This window comes from Macaca fascicularis, chromosome 11 (genome assembly GCF_037993035.2).
Source record: "Macaca fascicularis isolate 582-1 chromosome 11, T2T-MFA8v1.1".
NCBI lineage: Eukaryota > Metazoa > Chordata > Mammalia > Primates > Cercopithecidae > Macaca > Macaca fascicularis.
The window spans coordinates 14,419,132-14,435,984 of NC_088385.1; the positions used below are offsets into that span (position 1 = coordinate 14,419,132).

At 44.5% G+C, this 16,853-nt stretch overlaps 1 protein-coding gene and 2 long non-coding RNA genes across 5 annotated transcripts in view; 2 read left to right on the forward strand and 1 right to left on the reverse strand.

The window, feature by feature from the left end:
- Positions 1-2,914: 2,914 nt before the first annotated feature.
- LOC141408025 (uncharacterized) lies at positions 2,915-6,399 on the reverse strand. The gene is made up of 3 exons (XR_012420036.1): positions 6,066-6,399; positions 3,965-4,030; positions 2,915-3,157 (listed from the first exon to the last, which is right to left on the reverse strand). It is a non-coding gene; the product is annotated as an uncharacterized lncRNA (long non-coding RNA).
- A 109-nt stretch (positions 6,400-6,508) lies between these two features.
- The window catches only part of ETV6 (ETS variant transcription factor 6), a 245,414-nt gene continuing 235,069 nt past the window's right edge, over positions 6,509-16,853 (forward strand). For all 3 annotated transcript variants that reach the window (XM_005570165.5, XM_005570166.5, XM_015430391.4), the window contains exon 1: positions 6,509-6,995. In XM_005570165.5, coding sequence (XP_005570222.2) covers positions 6,963-6,995 — 33 coding nt within the window. In that variant the 5' untranslated portion in view covers positions 6,509-6,962. The remainder of the gene's footprint in view (positions 6,996-16,853) is intronic.
- The window catches only part of LOC135966172 (uncharacterized), an 84,038-nt gene continuing 74,239 nt past the window's right edge, over positions 7,055-16,853 (forward strand). Inside the window, exon 1 of the long non-coding RNA XR_010579295.2 lies at positions 7,055-16,539. This is a non-coding gene — a long non-coding RNA (uncharacterized lncRNA). The remainder of the gene's footprint in view (positions 16,540-16,853) is intronic.

Sequence of the window (16,853 nt, forward strand, 5' to 3'; positions counted from 1 at the left end):
CATACACACTTCTCCTCTTCTCTCCCTTTTCATCAGTTATGAGAGACCCTTCTTAAGGAAACATGCCCATTAGGTTGAGGAATTTCTGGTCTGGCATAGATATAGCCATGGTATCTGCTTTTGTAGTTTGTATTGTTTAGCATGCAATTACTTTCATTTTTCAAATATAACATTATATGATAACGACTACAAATTCTCAAATAAAATGCATCCACTTCCACGTTTGTTTATTTATTTATTTATTTATTTTTTGCGACAGAGTCTTGCTCTATCGCCCAGGCTGGAGTGCAGTGGCATGATTTCGGCTCACTGAAACCTCCGCCTCCCAGGTTCAAGCAATTCTCTGCCTCAGCCTCCCAAGTAGCTGAGATTACAGGCGTCCGCCAGCAGGCCTGGCTAATTTCTGTATTTTCAGTAGAGACGGGGTTTCACCATTTTGGCCAGGCTGTTCCTGAACTCCTGACTTCGTGATCCACCCACCTCGGCCTCCCAAACTGCTGGGATTTCAGGCGTGAGCCACCACGCCCGGCACTTCCACATGTTCTTAAATGTTCATCCTTCCCCACTCTTTCCCCTCCCCATCACTCTTTTTGGAGAATAAAGGTTAGACATACAGGTTTGTGTGTAGAAAATCCTAAGAGATCGTAATTCACTCTCTAACACCCAAAACAAACCAGATAATCTAAATAATTATAGTTTAAAAAAATCACAGATATGACAGCACAAAGAAACATAGGTGAACTAACCTTCAGAAAGCGACAATCATTCATATGAGAGGAAAGAGCCACAGTTCTCATCCCTGACTGAAATGGAAAGAGGAGGAATCACCATAATTAACAGTAAGGAGAAAGCAGCCTAACTTTTAACACATTTTAAAGTGTGTGGCTGATGTGACAGGTTAGAATCCACAGGAGCCATAGGCACAGAGCAAAACCATACTACCTCGCAATTATTTCTCACTGATATTCACTAACTCCCGGGGTAGGACCACAAAAACAAGGGCAATAAAGAGTTATGAAAACTTTCAGAGACACATTGGGGTTTCAGCTAAGAAAGACTTGTAGAGGGGCAAGAGAGCTGAAAGAAAATCCCCAAGCACTCCAGGCCGTCAGCTAAGAAAGACTGGTGCAGGGAGGAGACAGCAGGAGCAGAAAGATCTTCCCCTAAGACCTGAAGCTAAGGAGGACACCAATCAGGTGAGAGTAACAGCTCTAAGACGGTATCTGCTTATAGGAAAAATCCTAATCTTGCCTTCAAAATATTTGAAGCCTATGGTAAATTGAATCAAACTAAACTTGAATCACAACCCAAACCCAGCCCAACTCCAGATCATATCAACTGAGCCCCAACTTCCTTCTTGGAAGACATTTTTTAAATTTAATTTTTAATTTTTAAATTTAATTGTCTACTGTATTTCTACATAAAAATGTCCAGCACATGGTCAAAAAATATGGAAACACACAGATACACATAAAAAAGGAAAATATGGGCCAGGTGCCATGGCTCACGCCTGTAATCACAGCACTTAGGGAGGCCAAGGCAGGCAGATCACAAGGTCAGGAGATCGAGACCATCCTGGCTAACACGGTGAAAGCCCATCTCTACTAAAAAAAATACAAAAAAAAATTAGTTGGGCATGGTGGCAGGCACCTGTAGTCCCAGCTACTCGGGAGGCTGAGGCAGGAGAAGGGCGTGAACCCTGGAGGCGGAGTTTGCAGTGAGCCGAGACTGTGCCATTGCACTCCAGCCTGGGAGACAGAGCAAGAAAGTAAATAATGAATAACCTGTAATCCCAGCACTTTGAGAGACCAAGGCGGGCGGATCACAAGGTCAGGAGATCGAGACCATCCTGGCTAACACAGCGAAACCCCGTCTCCACTAAAAATACAAAAAAATGAGCTGGGCATGGTGGCAGGTACCTGTAGTCTCAGCTACTAGGGAGGCTGAGGCAGGAGAATGGCGTGAACCTGGGAGGCAGAGATTGCAGTGAGCCGAGATAGCGCCACTTCACTGCAGCCCAGACGACAGAGCGAGACTCCATCTCAAACAAAACAAAACAAAACAAAACAAAACAAAAGAGGATTACATAGGCTTAACAGTAAATTGGAAAAAATCAGAGGAAGGAAACTTAAAAAGAAATAAGTAGAAAGCATTCAAATTGAAACAAGCCAGGTGTGGTGGCTAGCACTGTAATCTCACTTTGAAAGCTAAGACAGGAGGACTGCTTGAGACCAGAAGTTCGAGACCAGCCTAAGCTGATCTCAAAAAAAAAAAAAAAAAAAAGAAATACAAAGGGATAAAACAGAATATTTGAGATACATGGAACAATAATATATGGCCTAATACTTGTATTAAGGATAAAAAAGGAAACAAACAGAATGGGTGTAAAAATATTCAAACAGATAATAAATGACAATTTTCTTTTTTTTTTTTTGAGATGGAGTTTCGCTCTGTCGCCCAGGCTGGAGTACAGTGGCACGATCTCCGCTCACTGCAAGCTCCGCCGCCTCCCAGGTTCACACCATTCTCCTGCCTCAGCCTCCCTAGAAGCTGGGACTACAGGTGCCCGCCACCACGCCTGGCTAATTTTTTTGTATTTTTAGTAGAGACGGGGTTTCACCGTGTTCGCCAGGAGGGTCTCGATCTCCTGACCTCGTGATCCACCCACCTCGGCCTCCCAAAGTGCTGGGATTACAGGCGTGAGCCACTGGCCCGGCAGTGACAATTTTCTAAAACTAATGAAAGATACCAACCCACAGGTCCAATAACTGCAGCTGACATCAAGGAGAATAAATGATAAATGCAAAGAAAACCACTCCTGTGTACATCATAGTCAAAATTCTGAAAAACAAATTTCAAGAGCCGATCTTCAAAGCAGCTACAGAAAAAACACTGTACACAGGGCACCAAAATATGAACTACAAGTGATTTTTTTAATCAAAATATGAAGTCAGAAGATGAATGACATGTTTAAAGTGCTGAAAGAAAAGAAAATGTCAACATAAAATTTTACATACAGTAAAAATACCCTTCAAAAGTGAAATAAAGACATTTAGAGGCAGACAAAAGCTGAGAGACTTCTCCAACAAACAACACACAGGCAATGCTGAGCGAAGTTCTTCAGGCCAAAGGGAAGATACCAGATGGAAAAGCAGATCTGCAAGAAGGATTAAAAAAGTACTAGAAAGGATAAATATCTGGGCAAATTAAAGAGAGACATATTTTAATACATTCATTATATGCATATATTTACAAATTTCTAAATACCATAAAAATACAAGGTAAAATGAATTTTATAACATGTAGAAGTAAAATATAAGACAACAATACAGAGGATGGAAGAGGGATAAATGGAATTACACTGTAACTTTTTAACAGATTCATAAAACAGCATATTATTTAAAGGTAGACCGTGATAATAACATACGCAAATTGTAATTTCTAAAGCAACCCCCATATTTAACATAAAGAAGAAAATCTAAAAAGACAATCTAATAATTTAAATGGAATATGAAAAAAAAAATCCAATTTACCCAAAAGAAGTTCTCAGAAAACAAGGAACAGAGAAACAAGCGACAAATGGAAATGAATGAATGAGAAGAACTTCCCTCAACCACTATTATTGAATGCCGAATGGCTCTGCCAATAAGCTTTTACTACAGACTTGATAATGTTTCTTTATGAATTTAACCTAAAACTACAAGGCAAAATAGAGCTTGCATGCAAAACTTAAAACTGCAGTAAAATCATTTTGACACAACTAACATTGTTTGAATCACAAATAATGTCAAGCTGTTTTACACACTTCTCATGCTGTCAAAAGTTAAAACAAGAAGCAAGATCTCCATTCCAACACAAATTTGCAGCAGTTATGTTTTTCTGAACTCAAACTACAGTACCAACAGTGTTTTTTGAATTTCAATGCAAGTGCAAAGGAAATTTTCATATTTAAAATTTACTTAACTGTGCAACTGAGAAGCTTCCATTTAACCTTCAACTGGAAGTGATTAATCTGCAATGTAATGGCATCCTAAAGGGGAAATATCAAGAGATTTTATAGAATTCTAATAGAATTTTAGAAATGCCTTCTAAGCAATGAATACACTCAAGTAAAATCACGTGCACATGGGTTGATACCAGTCTTTGGCAGTACCTGTCTGGGTAGAAAGACATTTCAAAAATGAAGTACATAAAATCTCATAAAAAATCAGCATTAATAGATGAACATCTGCAGTCAATTTTTATGAAAGAACACTTTGAACACCAAGTGAAATGTTATTTCCCCCCAAAAGAATTCCATGCCTTTCATTAGTATACCTGTATTAAAATTGTATTATTACACTTTGAATTGATAAAATAAAAAACTGTGAACTTTTTTCTCGTCATGTTATGTAAGTATCTACCTGACATTCTCAATTTTGTCTCTCGGCCCACAAAGACTAAGGCATTTACAAAACGGCCCTTTACAGAGACTGGCAACCCCTGGTCTAAATGTAGCTTTTGCTACAGTTGTCAACTATGTTTTTTGCTTTGGAACCACAAACAGTTTACTTCAAACTACTACTTCTATGAATCACTTGTAGACGTTGAGGAGGAGTTAGGAAGAAAAGTCAAGAACTAATTTAGTCCTGGGGTTAAATAATAATTGTAGCCAACTTTAACTGAGCACATATATTGTGCTGCTCTCTGCTAAGGAGGCATTTGTATATATTTTCTTATTTAATAAGATAATCTTATAAGCTAGGTACTATTTCTCCCCATTTTACAGAAGCTTAGTAACTGAGTTGTCAGGGATCACATTGCTAAGTGATGTAGAAGACATAACCCAGCAATGGGACATCTGAACCAATGTCTGCAACATCAATTGTGAAAAGCAAAAGAATACAGATTTGTTAAAGGGAAGAAGGGGGTAGTCAAAGGCAGAGGAGTCGGTGTGGACAAGACTGAGATCTCTTGGAGAGTATGACTACCAGTTGACAAACACTGTTCAGGTTCCTGGAGGCTCACAAAAACCAGTTCCCACCATCCCAGCAACAGCACTCTTTCCCACCCTAGCCTCGTTCGGAGTGATCTGATCAATGTGTGAACAAAAGTATTGTGTATACAAGTCTGAACACATTTCATAATATGGAGAGGTGAAGAAAAGTGGGTAGGCAAAATCTGTAAGGGTGGGGAGACTCGGGGAAATGTGTCCTGGTTCGGTGCAGGTAACATATATGGGTATATACATATTTATACCATATTTAATATATTACTCAATAAAGACGAAATTACAACAAATTTCGTTTTACATTACACATCCACATATTAAACCCCCATATATGTGTTAACAAGGTTAGAATTTAAGTATAATGATAATGTTCTCAGTTTTTTGTGGTGGACACTTCAGGGCAATTTAAGAGACTGTAAATAATAATAAAAATAATAAAGTAATCAGACCACTTGTGCTCAAGGCTAGACCCCTCAGTCCCAACGGCCTCAACCACCCTCAACTGCTTTTCCAACCAAATATTCCTCCCCCTGCAGGATCCCAGGGCCATCCAATCAACCGGCCAATGACGGTTTCACAGAAGCGGTCCTGGGGAGGGGTATTATCTGCAGGAACACGTCCTGCCAAGTTTGTAGTCGAGTCACCTATTTCGGTTGGTGGCGGCCGCTATTTCTTTAAAAGGGCAGTAGATTTCGAAACAGGAGGGGGAGATCAGGAAAAGGAACTCAGCTGCCTTTGATAACTGCCCTGCAACCTTCCCGTCCCGGAGCGCGTGCTCGGCTGGGGAAGCGCCCGCGGCCGCCGCATCCCCAAGCGGGCGCGCGGCGCCACCTCTTTCCGGGGCGCCCACCTTCCCCGGGAATCCCCCCGCCCGGCGGTCCCCCAGCGTCTGCAGCGCGGCCGCCCCGGCTTTGTCTCCGGCGTCGCGCTCGGGCGCCCGCTCTCCCCACATTTCCCCGTGTGCAGGCTGTAACCCGATCTCCCATTTCCTGGTGGATTCTCTTAAAGAGGCAGCGGTCGAGAAGCAGAACAAAGGCTATTGTTTTATTTCCTCCTTCGGATTCCGCGTCCTTACCGGAATGGCCCTTCATAGATAATTACTTTCGTTGCATCTGCGCTTAGGGAAACGTTTCAAAACCCTTGTGCAAATCGATGTATCCAAGAGATGGAGCCAGGGGAGGTGGGAGGAGTTTAATAAAACCTGTTTTGTGGTGTCTGGGGCCACGATGTAACGTTTTTTAAAGGTGTCTTCCTTAAGCCCGGAAATTGGCTCCGCCAGCGGGAGGTCTCGCGGCGTGGAGGGCGGGCGCCCGCACCGGGGGCCGGCCTGGGGGGCTGCGCCGCTCGCCCCGCTAGCAGCCGCGGCCTGGCGCGGCCCCGCTCCCCGGGTTTCCTCCGCCCGCGCCCCCGCGGCCGCCCCTCCCCCGCGCGGCTTTTATTTCCCCGATGCCGGGCTGTAACCCGAGCTTTTATTTCCTGGTGGCTCCTTTAAGAGGCAGAGCTCAGTGCTGGGAATTCACGTCAGTTTCTGCACTGAAACTCTCAAGATCAATGAGCAAAGAGCTTTCTCAGTTCTGCCTTTCAGTTTCTCTCTTCCAGGAAGGAAAACATTCGAGAGAGCGAGGGAGAGCGGCGGGAGGGCGGGGGGCGGGGGCGCCGGCTGCGGGTGGGAGGAGAGACCGGGAGGCTGGCCGGGCTGCGTCCCGGGTCCCCGCGCCGCGCCGCGACCTGCAGACCCCGCCGCCGCGCTCGGGCCCGGCTCCCACGCCCCCGCCGCCCCGCGCGCCCAACTCCGCCGGCCGCCCCGCCCCGCCCCGCGCGCTCCAGACCCCCGGGGCGGCTGCCGGGAGAGATGCTGGAAGAAACTTCTTAAATGACCGCGTCCGGCTGGCCGTGGAGCCTTTCTGGGTTGGGGAGAGGAAAGGAAAGTGGAAAAAACCTGAGAACTTCCTGATCTCTCTCGCTGTGAGACATGTCTGAGACTCCTGCTCAGTGTAGCATTAAGGTAAAAATCTTCTCCCCTCCCTCTCCGTGGTGGAAACCCTGAGCTGCACCGGCCAGGGCAGTCGTGCTGGGCTCCTCAGAGCGGGCTGTTGCAGTTGCTCTGTTCGCAGTAAATTATTTGGGGCGCGAGGGAAGGAGATGCAGCTCGCGGCGGCGGCTGTACCCTTTAGCGTAACCTTGCTACTCCCCACCGCCGAGCCCCTGCCGGCTCCTCGGCCCCCACCCTCTTGCTTTTTGACAATGAAATGCCGGTCACAATTGGTCAGGAGCAACCCGGATTGTCTCCAGAACTGTAAAACACCCCCGTAATTAGTGCGCTTAAAAAAACCCCCAAAAACCTGCTCCCTATTCCTACACCCAACATGTGACTGAAATGTAACTTTTGTCCCCGAGGGGTGGTCTTCTTAGAAAAAAAGTTCTTCAGTCCCAGCTGCGATAGAATCTTTTTCTTCATTTTTTTAAAGGACTCTCTGGGTCTGATCAGACATGATTTTTTTCCCCCTCGTCTGATTGTAATTGCAAGTGCTGTCGGAGAGGCAGTCCTGGTGTCAGCTTTTCCTAGGCATTGCACAATGAATTTTTTTTTTTTTAACCTAGGTGAATAAAGTTGCTGAATAGTTATTTTACTCTGATCCATATGAAAGTTGAGCAATCCCAAAGTAGAAAACTCCTGTGATGCAGGGAGAGGAAGAACTAAGCAAACCAGGCAAAATGACCTTCTGTGTTTGACAGTGCAGAGAGGATATCTAAGAGCAGCACCCTCCCAGCTTTCTGGCCGGTTTTGCAGTATTGTAAATGCAGGGCGGTGGATGTTTGTAAACACACTGCTGGGCTACCCAGTAGTTGTGTGTATGCATGTCTATATATCTGTAAAGACTGTGGTGCTGCGGTTTGTTGCTTCTGAAAAGTTGTTGTAAAGTTTGCCACCATTGGGAGGCAGGATGATTTATCCGTCTACCCCAGTTATTTTTCCCATCGCTGCATTTATTGTACACTTTATTCATTTCACTATTCCACCAGTACCCAGGTAGAAAGCCTTCCGCCCCTGTGAGAGGCTGAAGCTGCTGAAGTTTTGTTTTTGGTTTGGCCTATTTAATGTATGTTCATTGAATGGACATTACAGCAACAATGGACAAGTAACCTGTTTTCTTCGTCTGTAGAAAAACCCTTCCTGTTTTAACACTGCCTTTCAATTAGAATCTGTGTAGGGGAAACGCAGTAGTTCATCATACAGGCTTACTAGGTTTTTAATAATTAGAATCACATTTTGGTGTTTCTTACCAGAAAACATTTTCATGGGTTTGAGGAGAGGCTAATGTGAAATCAAAAGGTGTGTTGGGCTTCTTTGTTTTTGCCTCACAAAAATGCCCAATGGAACTTTTACGCTTTTGTGTTTGTACATATCTGGAGGTAGCAGTATGTCTGTGGGCATGGGGCGTGCCACACTAAAGAACTTGGGGTACTTTGATATTAATACTTCAAAACCAGTTTCTTTTGTGGTATAAATTAGATTCTACACCCAGTTCAGGAAAATCCTGCGGTATAGGTAATCTGATTTATTTGATGCTTCATAACATAGAGGTAACTTAAGACTAGGGTATTCAATCAATAAATTGTATTTAGCTCAGTGGCAATAAACCCAACATCAGGAAAATCTGGACCAGTTACAGATCAGTAACTTTAGGACAAAACAACAAAAAGCAATGCTTTCTGTGACCTTTCTTGATTCTCTTCTAAACTGCATCCCCACCGTTCTGATGGGCTTATGGTGGTGTGCTGGCTGCAGACTGCTACTGAGTGGTTTGTTTCATTGTGCTCCAGTCGGAAAAAGAGTACAACAGCCCTTTGCCTTACTCACATACAGAACCAATCCCAAGCAAAACGCTTTCTTAAATGCAACATGAAAATTGTGTCTATAATTTGCATATCATTTTTTCCTTATTGCTTACAACTCAGTTCTTTTAGGGTGCCTCTTTTCATTACTGTGTACTTCTATGTAATTAAAATAGATTTAATGTTCTTTACCAGAAAGGAAAGAATCACTTTTATTTTGGATTGTTCTTCATGGAACCAGTGTGTATTTGCGTAGACTGCATGTGTCTAGGTGAACGTATGTGAAAAGTATCTTTCCATGGAGTTTGTTTAATTCACAATGTTCCAATAATAAGCACTAGAGATCAAGGACTGGGATTATTCCGGGTCATCTGAAATGTTCTGGTGATGTGTGCTGCGTTTCATTTAGTCCTTGGGATGTGGTACGGTGACTGCATAATAAAAAATGTTTGCTGGTAACCCACAAGCAAGTTGCTTGCTGCTAGAGTCCAGTAAACAATACGCTTTTCTGTGTAGTGAAGAACAAATGTTAGAGGTTTTCAAGGATGAGCTGATGAACCTGATATACCAAACTCATGTGACACAAAAGGCTCTCACTATGGAGAGATTTCTCCCACTCCTTCTCTCCACTCCTGAAACCGTCCTCACTTGCTTTCATTCCTAACAAGTAGTGGGTCAGCAGGCAGACAGTTCCTCAGCGGCTGGTGAGATGCAGCACAGAGTAGCCTGACCAGAGGCAGCCACAGAGGGAAGTACTTTGTTTATTTCTGAGCATTGCCTGCTCTGTTAAAAAAGAGGAGTGTCCGATTTGGGTGGAGTTTCCAAGGTGAAAGTTTCTGAATTGGTCAATCAGTGACGCCTTTGTAAAGATGGCTCATGTGGTGGCAGCTCACAGTGAATGCCTGATAAGGGCTTTTCTATTTCTTTTGCACTGTATAAGTTTGCTCCCATCACCTGGGGAAGTTAATATCAGACACACACTTTTTACAGTAGAAGAGAAGTTGACTACTCCAAGGGCACCGAAACTCTCACTGAGCCTTATTGTTTCTCTACACGCAACTTGCAGAAAGCAGGAGTGCTCGAGCGCTCCTGGGACGTCTGTCCTACAACCCTTGAAGGTTGTGGTACTGTTGTCATAGAAGTTCAGATGCTTCAATTCCTGACCATTTAGTGTTGTTTAAATGGAAGGAAAGGATCAACTCTCTAAAAAGTCAAATTATTTTAAAGAGGATTGCATGGCTGGCTGTGCTGGTCACAGGAAGAAGGAAGAGGCTGTCTTTTCCATCATCAGCCTTCACCTTCAAGTCACCTGTTCAGTTCTAAGATTGCCCAAGTTGCCGCAGAAGGTGGTTGTGGCCTAGCAGACACAGTCCCTTGTCAGGCTTGGCACAGTGTGTTAGTGGGCCAGGACTAAGCAGAACACAAAAACGAGTCGCACAGTGTCTCTAGTCCCCTCCTTCCCTGCTGTCCTTATCAGTCAGCTTCCATAGCAAAAGGAAATCTGCTTTTTAAAATTTTGCTACTAACTGGGAGACTCTTTCGACTTCTCCTTCTGGACTGTGGGCTCCTTGGGTTTAGTGATGATTACCTTGGTGTCCTAGTAGCTAACTTGGCAGGTGACATAGAAATAGTTTTCAGTAATGTTTGCTGATGTGAAGTGAGAGGTGGGAGGAGGCCAGCACCCTTTGCTTTTTCTGTCTGCGTGTAACCTCAGGGTGACGTAACACTTTCATCCACTGGCTTGCTTGCAGAAAGCCCTCAATAGGGCCCACTACAGCCTTAGAGAGGGCTAGAGCACTCCTGGAGGGTCTGTCCTCAAATTCTTATTAATAGAATTTTGATACAAAAAATGTTTTATAATTATTATTTCTTTGGAGACAGAGTGGCACTGTGTTGCCAGACTGGAGTTCAGTGGTGCGATCTTGGCTCACTGCAACCTCCTGAGTTCAAGCAATTCTCCTGCCTCAGCCTCCCAAGTAGCTGGGATTACAGGTGCCCGCCACCATGCCCGGCTAATTTTTGTGCTTTTAGTAGAGATGGGGGTCTCACCATGTTGGCCAGGCTGGTCTCGAACTCCTGACCTCAAGTGATCTGCCCGCCTCAGCCTCCCAGAGTGCTGAGATTACAGGTATGAGCCGCTGCGCCCAGCCTAATGTTTTATTATTTTGATAAAATTCTCAAAAACTGCTTTTATGTCAAAACTAACAAAGAAGGAAATTGAGGAAAAGGTACAACCAAGGGGCTTGAGGAATTGCTTTAACAGGTTCAGATTAGCAGGCTTCTAAGTGCCCCCCAGTGGTTCTGACAATAGAATCAGGGAACTTTCAAACGTTCAGAATTGAGAGACCTGAGAGATCCCCTGAGCCAACCTCAGAGGGGATCCAGAGACCTAAGGGGTTTGCTTCAACCCATGGGTGAGTGAGCCAGGTTTGGAGGACACAGGCCTACAGGTTCTCAGGCTACTGCTTCTCTGGGTTCCTGGTGTGTCCCTATAAAAGGCCAAGGAAACTCGATACAATAGGCTTCACTCTCTCTGGCACTTCCTAGCTTGGTCCATTTTAATCACAAGCCAGCTGGTCTGAGGGCACGGGGGTATGTGCCAAGGAAGATGGTATGTGGGGGGAGAAATGGGCCACTGGGGTCTGGTCAGGTGTGAGAAGAGGAAGTAGTAGGAGGGAGGGGATGAGGGAAGAAGGGCCTGACAGACTTGTATTGGCACCACTATTTGCAGCAATGTATGTGTGTGTGTGTGTGTGTGTGTGTGTGTATATTTACAGTGCACAAGGGCCTGCAAGTTCTGTTTTGAGCTGAAGGCCCCTTATCTGCTGTTAGGACTCCTTTGAGGAATCCTTGGGTGGGCCGTAGGCTCTTTTATCAAGGGTCAGCCAATCCTATTTATACTTTAATTTCTGTGTAGTAAGCTCCCTGTTTCAAACAGCCAAAGCTAAAAACGTGGCAGCTGGCCCTAAAGAAGTGGCTGTGGAAAGTATCCTCCTCAGGATAAGTAAGTCAAGGGCAAAAAGTACCCCAAATGTGAGCACCAGAGGCAGGCAGAGCTAAGTCGCATTCTGCTCCTCCGAGTGCAGCTGTATTTGTGCACACCAGGAAAGAGCTGGGGGCAAGGTGGGGGCACAGGGTTGCTGAGAGTAACTCACACAGCAGTTTCATTTTTTTCACCAATTAAAACTTGCCCTTTGGTGTGGATCTCCCAGCTGAGTGATTCAGTGTCGGATGAAGCCCCGTAGCGTGTGCGAGATAGAAATGACATTTTTTTTTTTTTCTATGTGAATACTACTTTAGAGACAACTCTGGAGCTTGTTTTCAGGCAAGAGTCCACCTCTGCCGTATTTGTTGTTAGATGTGTGTTGGGAACCAGTCTCCGTGTGTATTTGTTGAATAGAATGAGTGTGCATTTACTCAGGGTTCCCACGCCGAAAGGGGCCCAGCTTAAAGACTGTTCACTGCCAAACCTAGTATTTGGGGACAGAAAGACTAGACTAAATTAGTGAAAAGTTAGAATTATAGCCTATTAAAAAACAAACACATTTTTATTGATTTTCCGAACATACAGGAACCAAACTAATAAAGTGTTGCTTACTGAGGCATCTCAGGGAAAGCTCCAATGAATAGGCAAAAGTGACTCGTGCTCCACATTATTCACTGGGTAGAAACCAGTGCTACCATGTGCTTGGAACTGTTCCTTTGGTGTCGAAATATTACCACACATTTTATTTGCTCTGTTAATTTGATAACCTTCTCTTCTTAGATAGTGAAAATATATAATTCAGCCTGGTTGATGTCTAAATGATCTGGAGTTCCCAGAGTGTGGGCGAGAGGCTTGATTAGGGAAGGCATTTTACCCCGTAAGTGTGGACTCTCAGATGAGCATAATTGCTCACTTAGCCCTATGGATTTCGCTTACAGGTAACTAGAATGCTTGCATTTCTGAAATTTTATAAATTCTGTGTAATTAAAAGTGTTCGTCTGCTGTTTTAGTGGCCGTTGTAGCTTACAGCTATATAGTGATTTATTACGAAACACTTTCTTCCCCTTTTACTTCTTCCTCTTCCTCCTCCTCTTCCCCTTCCTCCTCCATCATCATCACTGGCATCATTTATTGAATACTGCTGCATGCTGGTCCTTGTGCTGTTTTGTGTACATTATCTCGTTTACTCTTCACAGCTCTCTCAGGGATGCAATTTTTCTCTCCATTCTACAAATGAGGAAACCGAAGCCCAGAGAGGTTAAGTGATGTATTGGCCTAAGATCTCCCAGGCTGTAAGTGGCAAAGCTAAGGCCAGAATCTGTATCGTGGGACTCTCATTCCAAAGTATTTTCTGTGAGGGTATTCCAAAGTGCAGCCATCTTTGCGAAGAAAAGTAGGAAACTTGAAGTGACGGGTGGCTGGTGGATCGTTACGTAAGCTGAGATGAGAGGCAGGAATAGAGCTGGCAGAAGTGCTCGCAGAGGTTCTGAATTTCCTCTGCTTCCCGGTCTCTTCTGAAGATGGATCTTCCTAGCCATTACACAAGTAGTGGGGACAACCAGATGGTCACACCAAGCCACCACCCACTGTGGAATGAATGTCTAACTTTTCCATATTTACACCCGTCTCTAATGTCCTCTGGTGAGATTTTGTCTTTTGATGGGTTTCATTTTGGGCCTTTTGTGTTTTTCTCAGAGGCCTTTCTTTTCCATCTCTGTTTTTCTCTTACTTCCTCCAGTGCTTAATGACTCCTTCATGAAGTGGTTGGAAATCTGAGAGATTGTGTCCTCATCCTGCCTGGCCTTAGGCTAGACACCTTCTTTGCCTGCTTTTTACTTCCTGGTCAGTTGCTTCTCCTTACACAACTTTTTTTTTTTTTTTTTTGCTTTTAAAGCTTTTCACACAATCCATAATCACAATTTTTTATTTTTCTTAAACCATCTCTCATGTACATCTTTAATATTATGTGATTTCCAGGAGTCTATTTCAGATAGTCCCTGATTTTTTCCCCTATAACAAAAGGAATCATCTTTTTTTGACTCCTATCTCGATGGCCTGACCCGACTCACCTGTTCTAATTTCCTGGAACGAAGAGAGCATTTTTGCCATCTGACTTTATACATTTCTGCTTTTGAACAACTCTAAGGAAGAGAGTCTTCGGAGCAGATGTAGGGAGAGAAACCGAGAGAGAGAGATGTGTTGTGGAGGTAATATGAGGGGACTCAGCATTATCCACGTTTCTCATGAAACAAATGAGGAAACAGAGTCTTGGGGCCTTTAAAGAGCTTGCTTGAGATCACATTCCTAACTGATCAAGCCAGAGTCAGAATCAGCGTTCCGTCCTAGGCCCATGTTCCTCTAAGACCATAGCAGAGGAAAAATGAGAAAAAGCAGGCAAGAATTCAGAAAGCATAGCTTGCTTTTGCAGATTCACATGACTTGATATTAGTGTTCATCATTGTGACTTCCAAGTGAAAGCCAGAGTTCATGTTATGAGATTTCAGAAGTGAAGAAAGAATGCAATGTATTTTGGAAAGATTTCTAACAAAAATGGTTGGCATAAGAATAATGTTAAGTTTTAAAAGGCTAAGCTTCAGTTATGTGGATGACTGATTTATGAAAAGTACTCCCTCATAAAGACACAAAAGAGGTAGCCAATGCATCTTGCAGGCTTGAGGCCTGATGGCCTCCTGGGGGTATTTTCCCTTTGTATGTGGGAGTCAGATGTACGGAAAACGACTTCATTTCCTGAATGACCCAGAAAGGACGCGTTGCCCTGCTGGGTGCCGTTGGTGAGTGTGCTCAGTAGTGTTCGTGTTGCCACAGTGTAGATCCAATCACTACGTCTTTCGATTTTGACTTGCATTTTGTTCTGTCTTATGTTCTTTGGTTCTTACCTGTCAAGTTGACTTCCCGTAAGGGGGTTGTAAGGTGCTCAGAAAAGGGCTCTACCTCACTGCCGTGCTGTGGATGCTCCAGGGGAAGAGCACAGACAGTGGAGTAGACAGACCCATGACTCCTGGTTCCTGAACTTGAACTTGTTCAAGTTACTTAATCATGAACCTGTTAACTCATCTGAAGTGGTAATAAAAATGTTCGTCTCTTAGGGTTGTTGGGATATGTACATTGCCTAATGTAGTGCTTTAAACTGCTAAAACGTTAGTGCTCCTCCTCCTTTGTACATCCTCCATAACACGTGGATCTGGAAGAGGCTAGAGATTTTCTGGTTCTGTGCCCACATTATACAGTTGAGAATACAGAGGCCAGGGGATGGTTTCTGGTTTTGTTTCTGAGACAGAGTCTCGCTCTGTCACCCAGGCTAGAGTGCGATGCCGAGATCTCAACTCAGTGCAACCTCTGTCTCCCGGGTTCAAGCGATTCTGGTGCCTCAGCCTCCCAAGTGGCTGGGATTACAGGTGTGCACCACTCACCTGGCTAATTTTTGTATTTTTAGTAGAGATGAGGTTTCACCATGTTGGCCAGGGTGGACTCAAGCTCCTAACCTCAATTGATCCTCCCGCCTCAGCCTCCGAAAGTGCTGGGATTACAGGCGTGAGCCGCCGTCCCCAGCCCCCAGCCAGGGATGTTAATGGCCTTGCTCATGCTCCTGTGGCTGGTTGGTGGTGCCATCTAAACTAAAATCTAGGCCTCCTGAGTCAGCTGACTCCCTGCACAGTGCTCTTGTCACTATCCCATTGAGTTGTTCACAGGGCTGGGGTCACTCAGTCAGTGCTCAAAAAAGCTCTTCTTTTAACTTTAATTGAATACAAGCCTCAACAATAGGAGAGATGAGCCAAGTGCAATTATATGATAATAGCAAATGCCTTTTGCATCTTACAGCAGAATTTTGAAGGAATAGCTAATATGGTTCTGAGTAAGTTTCCAGAGATGAAAGAAAAGGAAAAAAACCTAAGTCTGGAAGTACTGTACAGTGAGTCTAACTAGCATTATTACTCAGCGCTCAAGTATTTGAACCTATTCAGGGATCGGCTCCTTCATACAGTTGCTTATTATTTGTGACTGGGGTGAGACTTGAAAGAGAGCATCAATTCTCTAGTCTGCTTTTGTTTAACAGGCAGTTCCATGTCTGTCTGACCACAGAACAGACACTGTTTGCTGTGGGCTGGTGAATGTTCACTTTCAAGAGCGGGGAGTAGATGGCCCTTCGTGGAAGTTAAATTATACAGAAGAGTTTGAAAAGGCCAAATTTGTTACTTTGGGGCGTGGGGAAACCTTCCTCTCTAGCAGATGTGAGGGCACCAAAGTGTCTTTTCAGCAGTTGTATTCTTCTTGCTGTGGACCTAAGTTGGATCCTAAGTCATTCTTTGTATGTACATAGCAAATGAGAAGATGAACCATACACTGGCAAATGACCCTTTTTTGAGGAATCGTGGAGAAAATGTTACCTACCTCTCCCTCCTACCCCCACGAAATAAGTGTGGGCTACTTCATACTCTTGAAGCAAGAGTTTAGGTTTGGAGAGAAACTGCTCCTCTGATGTCCTCCTGGACACCACAAGTGGAAGTTTGTGATTTTCTTCTCAGCTGCCCTGTCCCCTCTCCCTTGGGTTATGACAGGCCGTGTAACTTTATCTTTCTCAGGACCTATCTCTTTGATGAGGTCAGTAATCCTGCTTCACTTACGTCCCCTATACGTGAGAATGCCATAGCCAAAGGTGACATGCTAAAGCATTTCCTGGAAAAAGTGAGCTACAGATAGAAATAAGGCTCGTAGGCCGGGCGCGGTGGCTCAAGCCTGTAATCCCAGTACTTTGGGAGGCCGAGGCGGGTGGATCACGAAGTCAGGAGATCGAGACCATCCTGGCTAACATGGTGAAACCCCGTCTCTACTAAAAATACAAAAAACTAGCCGGGCGTGGTGGCGGGCGCCTGTAGTCCCAGCTACTCGGAGGCTGAGGCAGGAGAATGGCGTAAACCCGGGAGTCGGAGCTTGCAGTGAGCCGAGATCGCGCCACTGCACTCCAGCCTGGGTGACACAGCGAGACTCCGTCTCAAAAAAAAAAAAAAAAAAAGAAATAAG